Below are 24143 nucleotides of genomic sequence, written 5' to 3'. Positions count from 1 at the left end.
TCTTGAGTCATATGGGGAACACATTTTATAATCCTGAGAAATTATTTAAGTGAGCTTTGGCAAAATAATCAGCTCTCATTATAAAATTTGTTTTTCATTCAAGCTTTTATGTTTTCCATGTTAGCAAGACAGAGGTTCAGTCTGAAATGAATCCTTCAATCTCTTCATCAATGCATTGAAAGAAGTCAGGCAGAGAAAAATTCAACCAAAAATCATTCTTATAACAGATCAAGGATTAATTTTAAGTAGATCCATGTTAGCCATTCTCACAGGAGTTTGCTCCTGTGTCTTAAAACACCTACTAACTACTGAGATAAAGCAAAAGAAAAGACAGTACCTTGCATAATTGCTGTGCATTTAAGAATAACTTAAAAGTAAAATCTACCTTTTAAGTTCTATTTTTTTTCTGACTATGTTGTTCCTGATTATAAAATTGGTCTCCTTTGGTCTCCTTCTGATCAGCTAGAGGCAGCCAGGCAAAAAATGTGTTATTCCCTACTAGTAAAAACAAATCTGAATATTTTACTGTTGAGGATGAATACTCTATATATTTAACAAATAATTATTCACTGTCTGTGAAGACAGAAATTATGATGACAGAAGGGCATTGGTTAGTGTACAAATTTCAGTGATATCTAGAAGCGTCTCTGGGCTTTCCACAGTAAGTGCTAGAGTTCTGAAAAATTTCTGCTTATCACAGTTGAGCAACAGCGTAGCTGTATCAGTGATGGCTTAAGAATGGTTCAAACGCAGCAAATTTTGTAGGGCAATATTAGACCAACTGAGGTGGTGAGAAAAACAGACCTCTTTCAAAGGCATTTGGGCTTTATTGCAGCTGCAACAATACTGCTGCTCAGCATAGAAGATTCTGAAATCCGCCGTTTGAAATATTGGCTACATGACATGAAATAAAAGGGAATCAGACTGAACAATTTTTTTTTCCCCTTAACTATATGATTTCATTTAAGTAAATATTATGTGTGCATATAAACCTTACTTCATAAGCCAAATGGGTGGGTATATGGCAAGCTGGGCAACACAGCCCCTTGAACCACAGAAGTCCTGGTGTGGGGTGGTATAACGTCAGCCCCCGGGGAGAGAGCAGCTCTGGGGATGCCGCCGCTGCCTATTTACTCAGCGTAACCTGGTCATTCCTGGTCTTGACACTGGGTGGCACTGATTGTGCCAGCATTCACTCAATGCATCCATTTGCACTTCAGAGAGGAACGAGAGGTGCAGCAGTGACAGGGATAGCACCAGAATAATTCCCTGAAAAGCTTCAGCTTATTTTTCTGGTTTAAAAAATCTGGGCTGGTTTGCAAGTCAGGAGGTCACACTATCCATGAATCCAAAGTTGCTTTACAATTAGTGTACTGCCTTGGCATGTCACCAACTTTGCCATTGCTGCTGTGATCCAGAACAGTGTATCAGTGCAACAGCCCCATGGTTACAGCGAGATTGGTACAGGTCACAGATAATGCTGGAAAAAGTGAGGAATTGTACCTTGGCTTTCCATTAGCACCCTACTCTATAAATCATTCTTTGAAACCTCTGAAAACACAAGGCAAGACAAGTAGTTTTGTACACGAGTTTAAAAAAAAAACAATGCAACTAGCATGGAACCCACAAGTGATAACTAGTGCAAGCAAGGTTTTTCCATCAACACGCACTACTAGGATTTGCTTTTTGCTTGATAGAAAGAACAGTAAACATACAGAAAATTAAATACCATGATTCAACTGAATTAAAACAGGAACTTCTGTCAGGAATCTGCAGACCAAGCATGAAAAGGGTGTGAATTTTCAAAACATTTACTGTTGACCCAGCTGAGCTGCCATAAATCATGAAACAAGCCACAGCCAAGATCCTGCCTGAGATAGCTTGGTCATGGGGCAGACCAGCATTGAACATGCCTTATTGACCAGGAAAAATAACCTTTTGAAAGAAAATACTTAAATAAGGCTATTTGCAGGTCCACTTTCTACTGAGATAGTGATCAGGAAGGAATTTGCCTCAGGGTGCTGAATTTTTGTAGGGAAAACTAGTTTGGGGCTTTATTTCCTCTTTGTTCTCTGGTTTTATTTTATTTATTTGTCTGTTAATTCTGAAACATCAAATGTGGGTTTCTGCGGGAGGTGAAATAACAGAACTGTCCATCAGTGGGCTGGGCAAGATGAAAACAGATGAATTACACGGTGTTTCCCAGGATGTCTTCCTGAAGGGGGTAACATCATCTCTCTTTTCACTCTGTCAGACTGGTATTATTTTTCAGGAATTAACCCAACTGGGCGGGCATGGGGAATGGCTCCTTAGACCAGCAGATCAGCTTAATCCAGATCTCTTGCATTTTTATTTGGTAAAATACCCTAAAGATTAAACAGTGCACAGTGCATATGGACCATGGGAGTGGCTATAGCATAAGCCTTTTAGAAATTCAGACATCTGGATGAAGTGAGCACAGCTTATCCTGAGTGGGTTATATGCTCTCCACTCCTCTAATGCAACAGCAGGATTTGGGTTAAAGTTGAGATTTTTCACATATGATTTGTGTTTCTAATTTCACAAAGTAGTAGACTCTTTCTAAGTGTGCAGCACAGTAACCTGGGAGTAGTCAAGGCCCTGATAAGTTGCTTCATTTTCTTTCAAGTAAAATATTGCATTGTTCCATCTCACCTTGAAATACAAGCCTCTAGGGCACACACTGAGCAAGCTTAAGCTAATGTCTCCACATCAGCTTCAAAACCTGACTTCTTGCAAAAAAGTCCAGTCTTTCACCTGCAGAGCTTCAGTTTCAGCTGGCCTTCAATGAGATGAGGGCCAACAGAGAATGAGCCCTAACCTCACCTGAGCAAATAATCACTGTGATTCTAGCCCTTGCCTTCCCACCATTCAAAGATCAGGTACAGTGTGGTACAGCAAGTAGATTTATAACAGCCTGAAGGGAGTAGGGATAGGCCTGCATGCTCATAGTTTAGCCATCAGCAATGAATGGGACAATAACTGTTTAGGGTGCATCTCCAAAAAAAAAAAAAAAAAAGTGTTGGCTACACATTTAGAGCTCCTGTATTTCCTTCAGAGAAGTGTCTGGACAGAGACACATGCACGTGCTGTACAGTGCATACATATATTGCTTTCAGTGCGCCCAAGATGCACTGAACTGCCTGCAAAGGCACTGTACAGATGGCCAGCACATGGGCAGTACATCTGTCATATTCTGGAGACATTGAGCCTAACGTGCACGTGCGGTCTCTCCGCAGCAATCTCCTGACATGACCAAATTCCTCTTACCGCCTGTTTAAAATTTCCAGGTGAAAATGAGAACATGTTCAGGGACACCCGGCAGTTTGCTAGCCCCAAATGTGCTTCAGATCGTTTCCAGAAGGAATTCTGTTGTTTCCTGTGCTGTACGGATCGAGCACTGCAAACGCCCACTTTGCACCCACTCCCAGTGTGGTGGAGGCTTGAAAAACCCTGACAGATTCCCAAGCGTGTGGCTTCATGAGCCAAGTGTTTCTGATGGAGTCATATATTCAGTTAGCAGAAGGCTCTGTGTGGCATCAGCCAAATCATTTAACTTCTTTACCCATCTGTTAACTGTATACCTACTACTTCTCTGAGGACTGTGTGGTTTCATCTAACTAATGTTTGCAATAGATTTTGAAAGCATTAGGAAGAAGGTGCTAAAGGAAGGCAGAGCTTTTAGACTCAAAGCGGGGTTTTGGGCTGATTATGGTTTCCAAAATGTCTAATTTTAGATCCCTACAACTATCACGGGACTTGTCCCTGCTCACACAGGGAGACCATAACTACTGTCTGCCCCAGTCTTCCCAACATGTACATGTGGATGTGGTATAGACTCCTTCCCTCTGCATAAAGAAATTTAAAAACAATAGTGCCAGTAATAATGTAGGTCCACAGATCCCCAGCAAATAAAACCCCAATATTTGGGAATGAGAATCTATTTAGGATATAGAATCTCGCCAACCTCCAGAGCATCCTTTAAAAAATAGACTTTAATCCTATCTCAAATGCCAAACAAAAATACCAATTAAATGTCATTTTCTTTAAAAATGAGGTGACCTTTTCTAGAAAAGGTGAAGCATTAAATTAAAAAAAAAACCCTTAAAGTAAAAAGGAACCAAACCAAAATCTATTACAAAACACACTCCCAAGATGAAGTAAATACAAAGATTTAACAGTAGTTTCTGTGTACCCTGACAATACTGTAAACCCCATCTGACTGGTGCTACTCTGCAGTGATAATTTTCAGACTCCATTGAAGCCCCTTGACTGGACACCTGAAAAGCCAGTACAGCCCAGTAGAGGTGTAAAGGGATCTGGTGTAAATTTACTTGCTTACAACCTACCTGTGACATAATTGCTTGAAGACTGCAGTCCTGCCAGTATGACTTGGCAGCTCACTGGTTTTAATAGCACTTCCCTCGTATTTTCACCCCATCATAAGCAAGCTACCCCTCACCAAATACAGACATCACCTCAGACTTACAATCTGCATTTGAAAATAAAGATGGCTTTCTAATTTACAGCCACTTTATTGCATACCTTTCCAAACACATGTCAAAATGGTTTTATAAGCTCAGGACTCCAATTTTCATTTGTTTAGCCTGATGAAGTCTAAAGAATTACATGAGAGACACAGAAACACCTAAGCTCAAACACAGTTCCCTCTGGTAAGAGTGAAAGGATGTTTCTAATGTCATCAGAAGGGCAGCATCAAGGACACAACACTCAGCATACTGGAGAGCAGTAGACTCCTACTCCAAAGAGTTGCTGCATGTTCTCCTATGAATGGTTCTTTTGTAATGGCAATGTTTTGGATTGCTGGTTTGATAGAAAACATGTTATCCTGTTTTTACAATAAGCACAACAGGTCATGCAATCACAGTAAGTATTTGTGCCTCGTATTGCCCAAATGCCCAGTTAAGTTGCCAGCATTCTGCCAGAGATCAGAAAACCTGGCCTTTTCTTACATTCCTTGGAATATTTGCCCCTGCTCTCTTCAGAGGGAAAGGCCTAACGACAACAATGCAGTACTGATTGCAAAATGACATTCTGTGATGACACACTGTCACATTGGACAGGATGTAGACATACATAGTGGTTTACATTTAGTGTTAGAGTCACATATGGTGTCTGATCACAATTTGGATTTTCTAATTTCTAATGCCAGGAAACCAGAATGACATTTAATATATATTTATATATGCGCGTGTGTGCATATATACACACATGCCAAGCAACAACTTTGATAGTTTCACTTACCAGGTGTCACCAGGAATAGATAATGGTGGCCCAGAGAGGAAGGTGTATGTGTCTCGGCCACTCCTGCCACTGAGTGATCCAGCCCTTCTGGTTCAGGAAATGGGGATTGCTCTGGGCTATAGGGATGCTCAGCAGACTGAGGCAAGATGCATAGCCTTTGACTTCTAAACTACGGACATGAATAACCTCTCAGCTGCAAATAATTTTCACCTGAGAGCACTGCTTGCTTATAATAGATAACAAAGATAACAGAGGAATATGATCCTTCTGCACTTGGAAGCAGCTCTGTGTCTGAGCCCTGCACAACTGCAGTGTGTACAACTTCTCACTGCACACTAACACACAGATCACTGTCACACTGTAGGCTTCCCACTCTTCGTATGTTCATGTTGCATCTCCAGGACCTGTCTTTCTAATAATTTTCTTTTCAATGCATGTCCCAGGTACTTTGCCAAGAAAATGCAAGAAAGAACTGCTGGCAGTAAAACTACGAAACAGACCAAGTAAGCAGGAGCTGGAAGACAGGAATATTTTCCCAAGGAGGACAGATGAGGAAAGACAGGAAATCCGGCAGCAAATTGAAATGAAACTCTCAAAGTAAGTCTATATAAGAACAGGGAGCAACCTCCTTTTACAATGGAGAGTCCTCTGAGTACTGTCAGATGAGACAGTCACCCACCCCCAAGTCCATTTCCTGCAGTGGATCATACACAAACACATTTTCAGCTGTCAATCAGCCTCAAGAAAAAAATCTTAAATCCCTCTTCATTCAAGATCCCCTTGACTGCAATAGAAAACCAGACAGAAGTCAATGAGGGAGACAAAATTCTGCCAAATCTACCTGCAGCTCCACTGACATAAAGCTTTTGAGGTCCTCCAGAAAGGCTGGTGCTTTAACAAAAATAGTAATATAAATATTTATTAACCTGATTTTGCTTTGTCAGCACTAGCAGAATTTGAGGATAAAGGCAATTGTTATAGCTGCATCTTTACTTGAATGAGAGAAAGCTGCTGTATGCATTGGTGGCTGTATTTCTGCTTTAAGGAAGAAGCAGCTTCAGCAGCATTGCCCTGACATGGTAAGGTGTTTGTGTAAGTCCAGCTGCAGGGAGGGCAGGGATCGTCTGGTTTTGGTCAGTAACCAGGGCAACAGGGTAGAGCTACAAGAGAAATAGCGTTACCATGGTGTGTAGCCTAAAGCAAAGATTTAAGGTAACTGTGAGGCTCAGACTGCACCATTTGGTTTTTGTGTGTGTTTTTATAAGAGCTACATTTGGATATCTGCAAACATGAATATTTTAGATGAGACAAAGTGGATTGTTAAATAATCTGTGCTGTGCCTGCCCACACTGGGACAGTGAGCACTACTCACCGCCAAAATGCTTGGAATCAAATTGAGAAACATGAATAGAAGTTCATTTTCAAGGCTTATTAAATATTAAATATCTAAAGCCTCTCCTGAAAGAAACATTTATTGATGTTTAGACTAGCTCATTCATGTACGTGCATTTGATTAAACTTTACCTCAGGGAACAGGGAATGAGAAGCAGGCATACGGATCAGAGGACAAGTCCTAATGGACCAGAGTTTATGGAGTACAACATCACTGCCATCATCACACTTGCCCTCAGCTAAGAAATGAGCTGCTGAGTGAACATAGATGAGATTCTGTGCATGCTTCACGATGCCCCTGCAATGTTGGAGAAGGAGTAACCACCTTCCTCCAGCCTCAGCAATCTCTGATTATTCTTTGTAGTGTGGTAGTACTTTACACCCAAAGGAGAACAGTGCATTGTGCCAGTGTCTGCACAAAACAGAGCAGATGACAGTGCCTGTCACAAAAACCATGTACCTCCCATACAAGTAGAAAATACCACATTACAATTTACATCAAGTTCCAAGACTTACAGACAGATAATCATAGATATGCCACGTTAATACCCATCATTTTAGGAAGGAAAGTGTCATGGACCTTTACCACGGCCTTGATCATCTTGACCTTGCAAGCATTGTGTATTCATTTCAGGGAAACATTTCAAGCTGCACTTGAATATTGTTAATTCCAGTATTTTGGCCAGTCAATTACTTATGAAATGTCTTCATAGGTCAGAAGCCCGATTTTGTGGCTCTAAAATACACAAAAAATTGTTTCCACCCCACTGCATTCCTAAAAGCAAGTTCAACCATCATAGAGTATTCATTGAGTGAGAAGACTATCTCATATCCAGCCACACTCATATTGCTGAAATGCCTAGAAGGTCACACCTCCTTTCAATACAGCCCGACTTCTCCTAGTGTGAAAGTTCTAACGGAATTGCAGCTTCCGGTGGTATAACTACAGACTTTATCTCTTTCTTTTCATTTACCATTTAGCTTGCTTAATAACGAGCCTAAAGAATTATTTTAAAGGAGGCATAACTGAAGTCAAGTGTCAGTACAAGGACTTAAAAAGGAAACTGCTTCACTGGTGAGGAAAAGGGCTGGTCACTACTAGAAGCTAGGAAATGTACTGTCTATAGGCAAATGGAGTGAAGGAAGCCTCCATACTGCCCGCTATGGTCTCATAGAGCAATCTGTGGTGCAGGCCATTAGTCTCACTGGTAACGTCTAGTGGATGGCTAAAAGCCATCTTTGTTCCAAATGCTGGGAGACAGACTTCCAATTAGCTCCTTCCTCCTGGACGTGGAAGATTCAGCGCATCTCAGGGAACAGACGGTGCAGAGATTGCTGGAATAGCCAGGAATGGCAAAACAGATTGGAAGCAATCTCCCACACAACTTCCAGCACATATGTGCACTGGCAAAGCTCAGCTCAGCTCTTAACTCATCCACCAGAATAGAACATGACCATGCAAACAAGCTCAGGTTGTAGACGCACGCAGGAAAATATTTACACCAGGAAAAGAAAGTACGTGTCCAAAAAAAAACACCAAAGGGGGTAAAAACAGGTACTGGTAAAGACCAAAGATTCAAGGCCCTAGAGATATTCCTCTGGAGTTTCTGACTATGTCTCGCCCCACAAAATCCAGGCCACCCCAGCATCCCCACTCAAAGCACAACCTGGTAGTAGCATGGAAATGTAACCACACTGGGCAGAGTGAAACTCCTGCAAGAGATTTTGAGGTCTTTAAATCAATTCATTTTACTGGTATGTGTGCAACATAGTCTCTTTGTGACAACTTGGAAGTTTATAGCTGAAGAACATACTGCTAAGAGTTCAGGTGTGAAGTACTGACTGAAATGGGATCCAACAGAAATCTCTGTTCTCTGTATGATTTTACCACTCCCTATGCAGAGAAGAGCACGTTGCTGCTGCTGTACTGGTAACACTTTGATAATAGCAATGGCTCAGCTGTGAATCCACGTGTATCATCAGGCTACAGAGCTGTACTTTAGCACGAAAGAATAATGTATGGGCAGATTAGTCAGTAGTTATATGGCTGCCTGCATAAGAATGGCAAGTAAACAGGCCGCTGTTTTCAAGATCAATATTTTTCAACACATTTGTAGGGATTTGAAAGTCTATAGCTGTCTAGCAAATTGCCTCAGTCCCACAGGTAACAGCCTAGCTCTGTACTCTGGAGGGAAAGCTCTGCTGATGTATATAATGCACAAAATATACCAAATAATAGTGTCTATGTAACTTTAGAAATGGGGAGACAAAAGAATAACGTTTTCTCAAAATCTCAGTATTTTTTAAATTGTTCTGGTTGTAATGCATTTCAACAGTAGTTGTGAATCTGCTGAGAAAACCAACTCTCTGCTATCATGCTGATGAGTGTTTATGCAGTCAAAGCTAAAATACCTATTTTTCTTCTCTTTCCTACTCATTCCACCTCAAAAGAGAGATTCAGGAATTTTCTTGTACCTTTTGGGCAAGATTCTACTTTTACAGCCGTGCAAGTCCACTGATTTCAGTTTTATTATTGACTGACAGCAGCATGAGTACAGATTCAAGTATTCATTTATGTGCATTGCTGCTTTTGAAAAGTGTATTTCCCATGTTTCGTGCTCCCAGCCAATTTAGTCTACCACTTGTTGCCGTGGAAACATGCACGTCTCCCTCCTCCTCCATCCAAACGGCAGTATTCCATTCTCCCCACATTTCCCTTTCCAGTAGTGTTTTCTCTCACTAATTCATGGATCCCCAGTGCCCCAGGCCATGGTGTGCACTTGCAATAATCTGCTGTGCATTAGGCATCAGGGGTCCCAACAGGTCTTGGTTCCCATTAGGATGTGTTTGGAGTGCAGATAATAAGCCCTCAATGGAATTCAGCGAATTGAGAGCTCTTTGTGTCAAGAGGAAGAAAAGACATTTGCAAGTACGATTATTTGCAATAGCTGCTTTCTCCCTTACAGACTCACTCTGTTCTAGAAGGGGTTTCAGCTGAAACCTGGAGGAGTAAAATAGTTGCTAGACTGAAGAGTCATGCAGGAAAAGGTTGCTTAATTAAATTTGATATCTGACTGTTTAGAAAGTTAATGTTTGCAGTGCCTGGGTGGCTGGTACTTCTCAAGTATGCCTTGTATAACCACAGTTAAAGACACTCCATTATTACTTAATGTTTCAATGAAAACATGAATTCCCGGAAAAGATTATACTTGTAATTTTCACTTCATATTCTGTTTCACTCCCTGGATATTCACATAAGTAGACACGATGCATTAAGCAGCACTTAAAAGAGTATGGAGACAGGAATCCAGATACAGAAATGCGGGCATCAAAGGAGTCAGACAGGAAGAGTGATGGTTTTGTGGACACAGAGCAGAACCAAAAACTTGAGCACCTAAAACTGATCCTTACCACACTGAAAATCCTGGCATGGGTAAGCGGATCATGCTGGGGCACGGCTTCTTGGCAAAGTGAAAAGGAGGTATCTTTATCCAGTACTTCACCACATCTGGAAATCTGTAGTTCTAGTGCTGTCCTGAGGTTCTTGGAAAGGTATTTTCAACTCGACTTGCCCAGAAATTGCATATGTAGCTAAGTTTACACCCAGATTAGACCCTGCTTTGTACCTCAGCCTCACGTAACGGACCATGAAATTCACAGTGCTGCTGGAGACAGAACAATACCACGCAAACAGCGCTTCAGATTTGCAGCCTAAAAGCATAGAGCGTGAAAGTTCAGCATGGAGCAATCATAAAGGAAAATTTTACCTATTGATGAAAAAAAGTTGTGCCCTATTTCCCTAGAACAGCATGTCCAGTGCCATTTCCTCACAGAAACATCTCAGTGCAGCTTTGCTCACTGAAAAGGCATCGGCCCTCCGGACCAAGGGATTCAGTGGGAAACTGGGATGAATCCACAGAACTTTATGGAACACTGTATTTGATTTTGACTAAAAAGTGGGGTACAAACTACTAGTAGCTCTAATGCAGAAGAGTATTAAGTAGATACTGAACTGAGCCCAAATCTACCTGGAGGTTATCAAATTTTTTTGATGAAGGTCCGACTGTGCTCAGACTCCTACTCCCTGAACTAGAAATCAAGGAACTGCCCTGATTTCAGAAGGCTGGGAAAACTTGACACAGATTTATTCCAGAGACAGAAAGGCAGGGGCAGGCACAAAGAAAAGATCAGCTGTCACCAGGAATTAGCTGTGTACAATTTAATGCATTTTGTTCTTATTTGGCAGGAATCATCCAGGTAACCTTGTCACTGATGCTAAAAATAACCCCAGCGAGTGCAGCGTGGGCGTCTGTGAAAGCCTCAGCTCCTCGCATGAGACAAGAGCTATATATAGAGCTACAATTTAATTCTGTGGGCGTGTATGTAAGCCAAGGGAGTCTCCTATTCTCCTTGCTCTGCGCTAGACAGCAAGATGAGATGCTGGCAGCGGGGACCAGCTGTGGGGGTTGCTGTTAGAGATTTGCATGTGGCTGCTGTATTTTATTAACAGCTCAGTGCCCAAGTGCTTTTTAAACCTGGTGCTGTGTGAGGATTTGGGATTTTTTTCATGTTTTGTCCTTTTTCCATTATAAGCTCAGCTTTTCAGGCTACAGAAAAGAAAAATATTGTGGGGGATAGGAAAGAAGGAGTGGAAGAATGAGTGAGGTGCAAACAATAGCTGAGGTTTTTTGGAGCTACCTCCACAATTTACATGTCTGGATCCCATAGGCATTAATATTCCCTATGCCCTTCCTTGATGTCAGGCAGTGAGACCCAGTTGGAAACCCTGTTATGTACCTAGTGACAGACAGCACTGGCCTTGCACTCAAGGGAGCTGAGCTTTAGTGTCTGCTGCCAGAGTTACTCCAAGACAGTCTTCAAGGATAAAAATCAGGAAGAAAGGGAGAATGCTCAAGTTTTGTTAACATCTCCAAGCAATGAGTCAGTTTAACCGCCTGTGTACAGGGCTTTTCAGGTCCAAGGGAGCTGCAGTGCCACTCAAATGTCCATTAAAAGAGATTCAAATACATGTGTACATGGCATACCTTGACTACCCTGTTCCTGTCTCTGAAGGACTGAAAAGCTCTGTAGAAAGGTAGCCTTTGTTCCCTTTCAGATATTACACTTGCAAAAATAGAATGAACTTCACTAATGTGAATTCCTGGTCAGCAAGTAACAAACAGAGGCACCCCGAGTGTGTGATCATAATAGACCCTCTGGACAGCAGCACTTTAAGCAGAGGCGCTTGCTTGCTTCAGTAATGAAGCACAGTGCATGCACAATTAATTATGGAGCACCCCGTAAGCTCTGGGCAAGAGCCATGATCTGCAGCTGAACCAGAAAGTGCAATTTGCTGTCTCAGACCAGCCTGCAGCACGTTCGGCAAGATTTTTTGAAGACACTAATTCATTTATAAAGGGTTGTAACCGAGAGGACCTAGTCTTGTGTCTCAGCCTTTGGTTTGAACATGCATGACTCAAAGCTGCTCTCAGTGCAGGTTTGTGTCGCTAAGGATTCGGCATGCACCTCCTGTTGAAAATGTCGGGTATGTACTTTGTGCAAACATGGGGAAGCATCATTGCAGAGGGCAGTTACTTCTGCCCGGGAACAAGGAAAAGTTTCACATGTCCAGGGCATAGCTGATGAGAGATTGTCTTCTGGGAAGACACTGACTCCTTGCACTGCTGTGCTGTACTTCTCTGTCTCCGGTGCCGGGAACTCACAATCAAACACGCTTTCCATGGCGCAGTGAAGGCAAGGGCAGTAGGTCAGTGCACAGCAGGGAAGGGATGAGCAGAGCAGCAGGTGTAAATACAGACAGGAATATCCAGGACCTTTTCTGGGACACAGAGTCAATTCCTTGAATAGATCTAGCAGAAGTGGCACATGTGAAACCGGAAATAAAAAAAAAATCAGGGTTCAGAAAGCTGTAACATATCACAAGAGAGTACAGTTATGTAAACAAACTTGCGGGAAAACTGCTAAAGCCAGTGTAGATAAACAAGGAAAAAACGTTTTAGGGATGAAAATAGTGCACTTATTTTGCCCTACCAAACTGCCTACATATGGCAACGTGTGCAGGCTGAGATCCTCTCTCAGAAATTAGGCATCTACGCAGGCCTGGAGATCTGGGCCCTAGCCCTATAAAGTGACAAGCAATCATAAACCAAAATGGAAATCTGCAGAAAGCCAACAATGGTCTCTAATGCCTCACCTTATACTGGATTATGATTCAGGTCCTTAAACTAGTTTGGATCTGCAGCACAAGTAATTACAAAAAGAAATTAAATTAGTTTGCAGAGCTTAATCAATAGGGACCAAGGTAATCTACTCTGGTTGTCACAGCCATTTGTGCAATTTTAATACAGAAACCTGACCAAGACAAGGTGCTGCAGCAGTTGCGAGCTACTGATAACCCAAGGGTTAAGCTGTGATTCAGGCATTCACAGTGGCAGCCCTCACCGTTTGTAGGGATGGTTGCTGTGTTGCTGAGAGTATTTAGGACTAGGTTTTCTGTTTTAAACCTGTTCATGAAATTCAGGAAAAATATTTAATGCACTTAATGCCAAACACTTCCCTGTAGCTGAAACAGAAGAAGATGGCATGGACAGTATGTATCTGAAAGAGTTCAGACCAGTATAAGCAAAAGCTCAGCCAGACGGGGATTTGGCTGCATGTTTTCCAATTTTAACATACCCAATTTCAGATTTGCCACTTAAAAGTGTATATGAACAAAAGAGAGACGGGGTAGTTTTGGTTTGTGTTGGTTCTCCCCCACAACCACACTTTTACACCTAGCCAACTTTATATGCAGACTGGATATAAATGAGTTTCACCCGAACTGCTGCTGTGAATTGCCTGCAGAGAGCCGAAGCAGATAGAATTCAATCCTCCCACAAAATCCGTAGTGTGGCTTTCAGACTGGGTACCACAGCAGCATGTTAGCGCTGATTTATGGGGCAGTGTTGTCAGATGAGTCATCCGCACCTTTGCGTGAAGAACTCGAACATGTTTTTGGACTCTCTTCCAAGAACCAGCTCACCACATGTGATCCAAGGAAACTGCAATTCATACAGTGCAGTTGCTGGCCCTCCAAATACAGTTAGAGTTACTACAGTTTCCTCCTCCTGTGGCTCTGAGCACAACTTCTGTAGCCTGATTCATTCAAGATTTTAATTCCTCCCAGGAATCAGAGGCTTGGGCTTGCCACTTTCATATAGAAAAACTGGGTCAGTCTAGCACAGCTTCTACCTTTTTGAAACAACCTTAGAGAAGGTGGGGGGGGAGGGTGTGTGAAAAATGAAGGAAATAAATATTTAGAAAATATAGAAAATAGGGAGGGGAGAGGAGAGAAAACAGGTCAGAACAGAAGGTCATAGTTTTTAATCAAACATTACTTAATAAATATTGTACAGTCATATCAATTATTAAAATGTAGTTGTAGCTAAATCTTTTTGATGTTATTGGCTGTGCCCACCTGGCAACCTGCAGCTGTATAATCAGGTCTTGTGGGGTTTTCCTGTCTATTTGTGTAACTTGGGAGCTTCTTGAGTCAAACAGAGCATGGCAAGTTTCCTTCAGTCCTTGAACTCTCCACACTCTGGAGAGTGTTTTTGTCCTGGAAAGCACTCTCATTTTCTGTCTTTTTCTTCAGCTGTCACATGTAACACACCAAGACAAAAAAGGAGTCCCAGATTTATCAATCCACGCTCAAGTACTTAGTCAGAGAAATGAAATAGACAACACCTTTGGAGGCTGAGGACCTCCTTCTGTTCAAAGTCCACGTATGCAGAGGACTGATCAAGGCAACCAGGAAACACACCTGCTTGTATTGGTAAAAATCCGAGTCTTAAATCCCATTAGGAACAGGTTACTTCAATCTAGTTAGTCCATTAGTGCACACAGATGTGACAGTTGTTTTGTTTTGTTAAAACTATACCAAATACCAAGAAACAAACACCAGAATAAAAACATAAGTGCCTCATTGTTGAAAAAAAAAAAAAACCAACAAAAAAATCAAGACTGCATGGCTCACAGATCAACAGCCATTGTCGCTTGCTTGAGATGATCACGTTCATTAAGCAAATTAAATTCAGAATGAATTAATACTTCATTAGTTTTTCCGAAATCATGTTAAAAAAAAAAGAGCCGGGATCTCACAACAGTCTCTCCACACAGCAGCTGTCAACTGCAAAGAGATGGGGCTAATTTGCAGGTGTCTGCAAAAGCCATGTTCTGGCCAGGCTACACTGCAGCCTTACTATTATTATCATCACAGGGAGCAGCTACAAGTACTTCCAAATACCACCCAACAGAGGGAAAAATCCTCCTTCTCAAGAAAAGGTTAAACAAACCAGTACTAATGTGCTAAGGAAAGTTGTATTTATAGGCATCATGCCATTAGGTTTAAAGAAATCTTTTTGCACCCTGTTTACAACATAAAGGACAAAGATAACAGAGGATGGTAGGTGTGTGTAAATACCAAGCTTAGGTCTACAAGGATGATCGGAGCAGGAAGCTCAGGGTTAGCAGGGACCTTCCAGTAGATGAGAGGCCCAGCACTCAAATGCTGTATTACCTGTGACTTCCTATGCATCAGCTGCAATGAAAAAAACATGCTACAAAAGGCGAGAAAAGCAGTGTACGAGGAGGTCATCTGCAGAGAGGCAAGGCCTGTTCTAGCTTGGTATCTCTGCCACCGTCCATTGCCCTGCTTAGCTTGCCCCCATCCTAGCAGTCACTCAGCAGGCAGAAAGCAATTCTAAGGAGACACGAGTGTGGTAAAACGGAATCATTTTCCAAGAGCATGGAGACCTCACACAGGTTTTCTGTTGCAGCCTTGCACTTTGACAGTAAATGACAGTGTATGTTGTACCACAACAAATCACAGCAGTAATGTCAAAACTAAATGCTCAGCTCAACAGGAAATGTTAGATAATTAAATTCTGACATTTTATTCAATTGAGGAATCCAGATTTCAAAAGCTCAGAATTTTCTGTCCTGACTGAAATTTGCCAGCAACCTCTATTTGGATTTACACCACCATAACTAAACACAAGATCCTAAACAGAACTAAGAAGAGTCCCAAAAAGCTTTGGGGAAAAGCAGACAGAATATGAGGACAACATTTTAAAATTAAAATCCTCTCTGCATTTTCATGTAAGTTAGCCTTTCTGTAATACTCAGTGTCACGCTTTGCAGCATCAAGTGACAAGTCATACTCCTCATACAGCTCAACTTAAAAACAAAGAAAAACAACAACAACAAAAATCACTGTAGTACCATTCACAGTGGGAAGTGAATAAATCCCTGGACAGTCTGAGAGTCTTGTTTTCCAGACAAGACACTCTGCCATATTTTCCTATTCTGTAGAGATAATCATAGAGACTGGCTTTGCAGAGTGCTATGAGATCTGCTGGTGAAATAACTACAAAACAGATTATTATACCTGTCGTTGTGACCATGGGACAGAGTGCTTGGGCCACATCTTTGAGTTATGAATGGAATTTCTCATTTCACTCTGCATGCTGATAGTGGGAACACTCTTTGCATTGAAAATCAACAGATAACCTCAAGAGAAATTTTGGAAAAAAGCAAAAGATTAAAATAAAATAAATGGGAATGTAGTAAAGAAGCAGGATTCAGAGCATGCAGTGGGCAAAGGCTGCGTGGCTCTGGCCAGCCTTGGTTAATGACAGCATGAGGGCAAGCTGTTGGCCTAGCTCTGTGCAGACAAATGCTGGGCTAACACTAGTGTGCATGAGAGAAACAGAAAATAGCATATCACCATCTGTTGTACTATCTGAAGGCAGGGATATCCCATCCTTTTGGAGATGCTGTGTGTGTGAGTGACAGGCGAGAACTAAGAAGTACTTGTGTTGCCAGGGAGAGCGTTCCCAGAGAGATTCCTGCAGTTTGCTAGCAGGTGTGCAGTCACACACGTGGTCCCAGCACAGACTGTCTATCCCAGAAGCATTTGCAACTCTAGGAATTGCTGTCATTTAGGGGTTTTTTTTCCCTTAGGGATTACACAAAGCCAGGAGAGCACTGCATTTTCCTTGATTTACTTCAGCAATTAAGGAAGATGTCCCTTGGCATAAAGCCTGACACCACAACCAGTTTGCAAAGCGCACTGGCATGCTCTCTCTTACAGTTTGAAGCTGCTGGGTTAGTAGGCTCACACAGCTTGGTACCACCAGCTCTGGGGTAAATCCTTGCTCTTGCTTTATGCAATGCCTGCAATGGCAAATATGCCTGCAGATGTTTATCTGTCACTTCACAGACTTTGCAGATCGCCAAAGCATCCTTTATATACAAACACAGGTTACAGGGAACAGAGCAGTGTATGCTCCAGAGCTCACACTGCATGGGAATGTTCTCAGCAGCTTGTATGCACGGCAAGAATGGCCATTCTCAAATCATTTTGCATTAAATGAGGGGCAGGCTGACAAGCTATGCATACCAGTATTTCTTTGTCTGCTCTCTGCAAATCCAGCTGTGGTTTCTTCCAGTGACCCAAATCCCACAGTTGTTCATTGCTGTGGCATCTGTTTGTAAGTTAAGTGGACAGTATTGGAGGATCTTAACACTAGCTGTACAACAGTGAGCATCCTAGCTGAATTTGGGACATTTTGGGACACTTCCATGCATGTACTGTACCTCTATTTGATGGACTCTGAAACATAGCTTGCGCTACAGTCCCGACTGACATGTCTTCCTGTCCTCCTGTCCCTGTTCCCTCTGATTGTGGTGGCTGAAATTGCATTCCTGGCTGTCCGGGAAGTTGAGTCATGAGCCTCCAGACTATATGATTCCTTTTGTTTGCTTGTCCTGAAGCATCAAACCCACAATGTTCTCAATTTGCCCAAATCTGAGACATGTAACATTGCTTTTTTATTTTTTTCAATGAGAACAGAGGGCTCCAGAGTTATACTCCTGCTTCAGCGGGAAAAAAAAAAAATATCTACCGCTTTGCATAGAAACATTATTCACCATTTTCAGAGACCCGCACAGTGTGACCCAGACCATGACCAGCATGTGGTTTCAGTTGTATGTTGAAGGGTCTTCCATTTTAATACACAGCCTTGAGCCCCCACCAGCCTTCAGTGGAGGAGTTGCACTGGGAGTCTGCAGCTCTTGCACTGCTGTTTGAAGAGCGTGTTCTTTCAGCAGTTTTTCTTGCTGAACTATTTTTAGCTTGAATGTATTTCCCAGACCAGTTCTTTGCGCAGCTGCAAGGCAAAGCAGAAGCACAAGCAAGCAGTAGTGCTGCTCGCACTGACATTGCTACCAAAAGAAACACTCAAGCTACAGGCTCAGAGCATGTCTTTGGCTGACTAATCAGTTGTAGTTTTGTCACTCTAATTACTAAATATTGTAATTCTGTTACAAACAGGACAGATCCACTATCGAGCGGCTCTGCTAAATCACGGAGCGGGGGAGCAGATGTAAGGGAGAGCAGAGGGGTCCTGTTCTGAAATAAGCAGCTATTCCATTTACACCCTAATGCAGGCACATTAGTTCTTCTGTCCTGGCTCAACTGAAAAAGAAAACCCTTATGTTAGGTTGGTCCTGGAATATGCCACAACATCCTCTAAGAGTCCTTAACTGCATGTTGAGAGAGGTATGAAAGAAAAAGCCCTCTCAACGTGACAGAAGGGTGCTCAGCATCTTCACTGAAATTTGCAGCACGGCTTTGAACTGAGAGACAGGCTCTGCTCTCCAGCTGTGTCTGGCCTTTCTTCCTCACACACTGAGAAAACTATGAAACCAAAGGTCAAATGCAGCGTGACTTTCACAGGTGGTGAAAACAGCGATTACCGTAAAGCCTTCTCCATCTGAATCCTTTCACATAATTAGATCCTGGCTCCATTGGTGTATTTCAGCCCACACAGTGCTTATCACTAAATAACACTATGCAATAGCAAACCTGTCACGAGGACGTGGGTTGTTCAGGGACAGTGGGTTGTGATACAAGGGTCATACTGGGCAAATATGTAGTTTTTATTCCAACTGAAAACTGAACTTCTGTGATATAAGCCGTGCAATGAGAAATTATAATGATGGACAACTGAAATTGCCTGGGAGATGAGTGACAACATAATTAACTAAACTTGCTGATTTGCAGCCTTGAAAATCCAGACAGAACTGAAGGCCAAACAAATGAATAAGATACGTAATTAAGGCAACATTTATGGCCCCGTTATTTATCCTACTAGACACTAAAGGCAGTTTACTTATTTGGGTGCAAAAAACAGATTATGAAGGACTATAGACACAAATATTGGACAATTTTAAAGCAGTAAAGTTGCATTTAAGTCGCAGAACCTACCATACCAACTAACCCTTTTCGTACGGCTCTTCAGCCTCTTACTGTCACAGAACAGCAGCAACTGCTCTTATCCTGTTAAGGGAAATGCTGACACGTCACTCAGACACCACTTCTTACATGCTCCAGAATTACCTTGGGGTAAAAACAAGTTTCTGTCTCAGTGATTGCCTTCTAATTTTGTACAGACTGTAAAAGGCAAGTCCTTCCTACCAAGGGTTTACTAATACCTGTAACTGTACATTGCAAGCAGTACTGCACTGCCACAGTGCAGTGCGTGGGTGACTCAAAGCGCTGGCACACATTGTCTTCACAGCTACTTATAGGAAGGATGAAAATAAACTTCTTGTCGAATTGAACACGATGATCTAGTAATAGAGATGCCAATTTAAGAGGCAGAGACTTTGCCTCTTGGTGAGCAGGAGACACCAGCTGCTTTATGAGAAGCAAGCACAGGGTGCTCCCATTTCTCCTCCCTTTGCCTGGACTAGAGCTCTCTTGTGGGAGCAATCCTCCTCACCCCTCCCCTTCCCAGCCCTGTCTGCAAAACTACCTGTCACAAGCAACAATCAATGCAATTGCTGCTGGGCACAGCTCGCTTGCCGAAGGCTGGATTGATTGCTCACTTGTCAGTCCACAGGCACATGCACGTGTCCAAGTCATCCACTCCCCCCCCCCCCCCCCTGCTGCCGAGCTCCCTCCCCCCCCCCCCCCCCTTTGTAGAAGATTATCAGAATCACATGGACCTAACCAAGAGCAGAAACAGGATTCCAAAGTATGTCTTTTGGCTTCAGCTACAAATCCGAAAGAAATCCAGTTTTATGATAATCATACGTACAGATACTGTGCAACAGACTCTGTGCAAAAATATATTTCAGTGTTAAAGTTCATGAAGGAAACAAAGGAACACATTTTGGGGACAGATTAAGAAATCCCATGAACCAAGGACATGAGCTTTTTTGCCCTGGATTCTGAACGCTTGCTAGGCTCTGCCAGGCAGGTGAGACTGCAGGGTAGTAAGAGGAGCTAGAAGGGAAGGACTGTCTGAGGTGCGGGCAGTCAGCATAGCCACATACACACACAGGTGGGCTGTACCTGTTCCAAATTTGTCATCACCTATCCTGTGCCCATACCCGCAAGCCCGCAGCTTGCTGAGGCTTTGCTGAGATGCAGTTCCCACAATGGACAAAGCAGACACTGCGAAGGTTACCCATGAGGACGCAGAACTTGGCAGCGTCTCCTACTTGTAAGACATATTGATGCATTGCCCATCTGATAGCAGACCCTGGGATCTGAACGACACGCAAATCCTCAGACTGCTGAGGACTCAGAGTCACCTGTAACAGTCCAATGCTACCAACCCTGGGGTAACGCTGGTCCCAAGACATTAATTCCCTTGAATGTGAAGGAGACAATCTGACTGCGTGAAGTAAATATTGATCCACTGATCAGCAGTTGCAGGCACATGTGAGAGTCGTTGGGCTCACGACCATGTGACCTTGCTCCAGAGGGGACGAGCAATTAGCGGCTTTCCCCTTGAAGCCGACTCCAGCATCTGCACTTGCGCATGTGTTGAATATGTTAGTTACCAGAACCACACATTGGACTCTTGCGGCGAAGGGCTGCAGCCCACTCCACCAGACCAGCCAACAGAGACATCCCCACCCATCGGGCTGGTAGGGGCACTACTTGTTATCTCCCTGGGAGGCCAATTTTGCTACAATTATACACCGTACCTGTAGTCTAGGGAAACACCCATAGGTACATAGATTTATTGCCCCTCTCAGTGCCAGCATGGAGCACTCATGGATGTCACAGTATTCCCATGTGCACATGGCATGGAGAAAACAATCCTGAGGCCATGTGCAGACTCTCAGCACCGAGGTACTTTGAGACCAAGAACACACATGGACGCACCCACAGGGTGCTCTGGGGATGAACCACAGGTGACTGAGCTAACCTGCAACGACCTGCTCCTCTCACCCTCAGAGAGCAGAGCACATGGGAGCCAGCAAAGTCTTTGGCTTCTGAGAGATGGCAATATATAAATTCATCCAGTTATCTTTCTGACCCCAAATTACCGGACAAAACATTCTATAGGTAATGTGAAAATACCCCCAGAACACTTTCCAAACTTCAAACAGATGAAGAACACCTGGTGCTTGAAGGTTTATGCTCACTTTGCACAGAACAAAAATAACACAAAATTTTTGTTATTTTTCTCAAGAAATAGCTGTCTGTGTAGCATTGTGTGTCCCTCCCCAGCGTATGGTGACTGCTTTAGCATTATGAGAAAACATTCAGAGTTTGGTCTCTGTCCAGACTTGGTGCATCACTGACACATGTAAAGCAAACGCTGTCTAAACTGTAATACAAACATCATTCACAGGGAAGCAACATTCGTGCCTCCAGGTCTGCTCAGTGTCCCTGAGGCAGCTGCAGTCACCTCGACTGAGGTGCTGCCAGTTCAGCTCCACTTACTTCTGCTCTTGGCACTCCTTAGTTTATGCTAATAGGGAAACAAATTCCTGGAGTGGATACTCTTAACATGACACTGCAGCATTATCAATGTTAGTCCATTTACACCATGCATTTACACCATGGGGGATCTGGACAGAGATAGGACTTGCCTGTGAGTTACTTGAGAGTTTTCAAGAAAGTTACAAGACCCTTCCAAAAACAGCTGGCCCTGCAGAGGTGCTCAAAGGGAGCACTACTGCCTCAGGAAACACCACAAAAATACCCAAACCTGGATTTTAATACCACCCAAGAACACAACAGCATTAATTAGATGCTTTTCCCAAAAGCAAGAAACAGGTATCTAAGTTTAAATCAACTGAAAAGAAACCATTACTGCAACACAACAGAAGCGGAGCTTATGGTCACCTCACTGAGTCCCATGTGGGGCTGTGAGTCCCCAGGTGAAAAAATAACAGAAACAGCACAGGACTCACCCAGCCACAGCCACGTCCACATACATATTGCAGCAGTGCTGGAGCCTCCTGCCTGCCTCAGAGCTCCAAAGGCTCCTCCAGCCAGGGCTGCAGAGCAGCATGGCCGGGCAGGAGGGCACCCAGGCTGGGCTCAGGCTGGCCCCGGGGTGGAGACCTGCAGCCACCCACCCTCAGGTGCAGGAACTTTGCTGAACCCGCAGTGAATGAGCCAGGACGCTACTTTGCTTCAAAACGGCCTGCAGGTCTGCAATGCAAAGTCCTTTCTGTGGAGATCACCCACAGCCCACTGAGGGTTCCCTTCTCAGCCCTCACAAAGGCTCCTTTGTGGCACATGTCTGCTTCATCCCCTGGGATCACACACACCAGCTCCACGGCTGCGATGGCTGGTATCCATTATTCAGCTGAAGTTTGTTTCCTTTTAACAGAGGAGATCTGAGCATTCCCTCTCCAGACCCTTAGTCTCTCAGGCCTCGCTTACGGCAGTGTGAGGGAGCCAGCCGCCATTTCCCCAGGCCGCCTTCCCCTGAGGTGTGGTGGCGTTTCTGAGGCCACAGTGGACAGCCACCTTCTGAGGAAACATGCTCAACACGCAGGGAGCATTTCCTGGTTCCGTCAGAAGCAGGACTTCACATTTATCAGCTTCAGAGAAATACATGCAATAAATCTCCAAAATGGAGCACTTGTTGCTCAGGAAAGCGCACAGAGCTCCACGGTGCCCAGAGAACAGCTCACCCAAGCAGAGACACAAACTCACCTAAAACAGTTTCTTGCTTAAAAGCTCCCTTCAAGAGGGTGGTGCGTTTTTGATGGAGGGAGCCCTCAGAAATGTGTTTGGCCTTACCTCGCTCTGAGCCCAGCTGCGGGCGAGTTTTGAGGGAGGCTGGTGGGACCAGGGGGACTGCGAGTCCCCTTCTGAGGAAACAGTGTGCAGCTGGGGCTGCTTAGAGCCCCGGGGGGGTGATGAGGCTCCCTCCTCCCAAAGCAGCTGAGCAACTCAAGGCAGGACGGGCTCTGCGCACATAATAGATACAGCACCAGCTACTAGTTTCTTGCTATGGTGGCTGATCAGGCAAGGCAGCACACTCTGTGAGCAGGCACGCTCCTCTCCAGACATAGGAATGACCTTCCTGCAGAAAGCACCTCTCACGTCCTGATTTACTCCACCGCAGCTCGGAGATGCGTGGCCCCTGGCCCTCGCTTGCCCGGCTGGGCTGGGCTCAGAGCTGCTTCCCCTCGTTACCATCAGCAGCCCTTGGTGGAGGCACCTGGAGTCCTTCATCTTCACCAACTTGCGTCATTTCTCCTTCACCCGGAGCCCAGCCACCGTGCAGTACAGCTCTCACAGCGGAGAAAGCAAACAAAAGAGGTTTCTGGGCAGTGAGAGGCTTCTCCTCAACAGAAAAAATGATGGAAACAAAGCGTCCCTACACTTTGGTAGCATAGGTGTCAGTAGCATTGCCACATCTTGTCTGATCGTGACTCTCGCTGTATTTGGTGTTTTCACTCTACCCCCAGATGCTTGAAATACTGTTAGAATTTTATTTTGAAGAAAAGTCCACATCTAGTTTTGTGACTGTGACAAAGAGCTTGGAAGTGCTGTCCATGTCTCTGAAAAACTCGTTAAAAAAATGTGATGTGTGTATATATGCCTGTATATCTGCACCTTTTCCTTCTGTTGTGGGTAAAGCTGAGGGTGTGCACAGAAATACATCGTTGTCTCTGGGCAGCTAATGTGTATTTATCAAAGCCAAAAGGGAAACAGGGTTTGAAGTAATTAACAATCACACATATTATAACTATATATATATATATAAAGATACGGAGCATCCATATACATATGCATTCTCATACTGCTTTAATCATTTCTGTTAGGCTTTTAATCCCCCAGTTTAAAAGGGACCTCTGAAATCTAACGTACAGATTCTGGGAGAATCTATAAATCTTGCCTGGAAGGGCTGTAATTAAGAATGGCTTGAGAGAGAGGCATGTGAGCAGCAGGTCGGGTGGACCTTTCATTTGCAGATAAGCTCTCCGAGTAAGTCATTCTTCCCCAATTTATATTATAAAATGCATATTAATCTCTTTCAAACAAAACCTAACCAGAGTTCTATCATTTCAGAGACCTATAGGGAAACTGAGTGAGGAGGTAAGGGTCTAAGCACAAGAGCTCATCATCTAAGTTTTCT

General features: G+C 43.5%; 1 protein-coding gene across 1 annotated transcript in view; it reads left to right on the top strand.

The window, feature by feature from the left end:
• The window catches only part of PHACTR3 (phosphatase and actin regulator 3), a 51273-nt gene that overhangs the window by 16131 nt on the left and 10999 nt on the right, over positions 1-24143 (top strand). Inside the window, exon 7 of the mRNA XM_010082556.1 lies at positions 5727-5880. Within this exon, the coding sequence (XP_010080858.1) occupies positions 5727-5880 (154 nt within the window). The remainder of the gene's footprint in view (positions 1-5726; positions 5881-24143) is intronic.

Source organism: Pterocles gutturalis, unplaced genomic scaffold (assembly GCF_000699245.1).
Source record: "Pterocles gutturalis isolate BGI_N339 unplaced genomic scaffold, ASM69924v1 scaffold6496, whole genome shotgun sequence".
In the NCBI taxonomy this organism is placed as follows: Eukaryota; Metazoa; Chordata; class Aves; order Pterocliformes; family Pteroclidae; genus Pterocles; species Pterocles gutturalis.
Note: the sequence above shows the minus strand (reverse complement) of the source record. Positions and strands in the feature narration are given on the sequence as shown.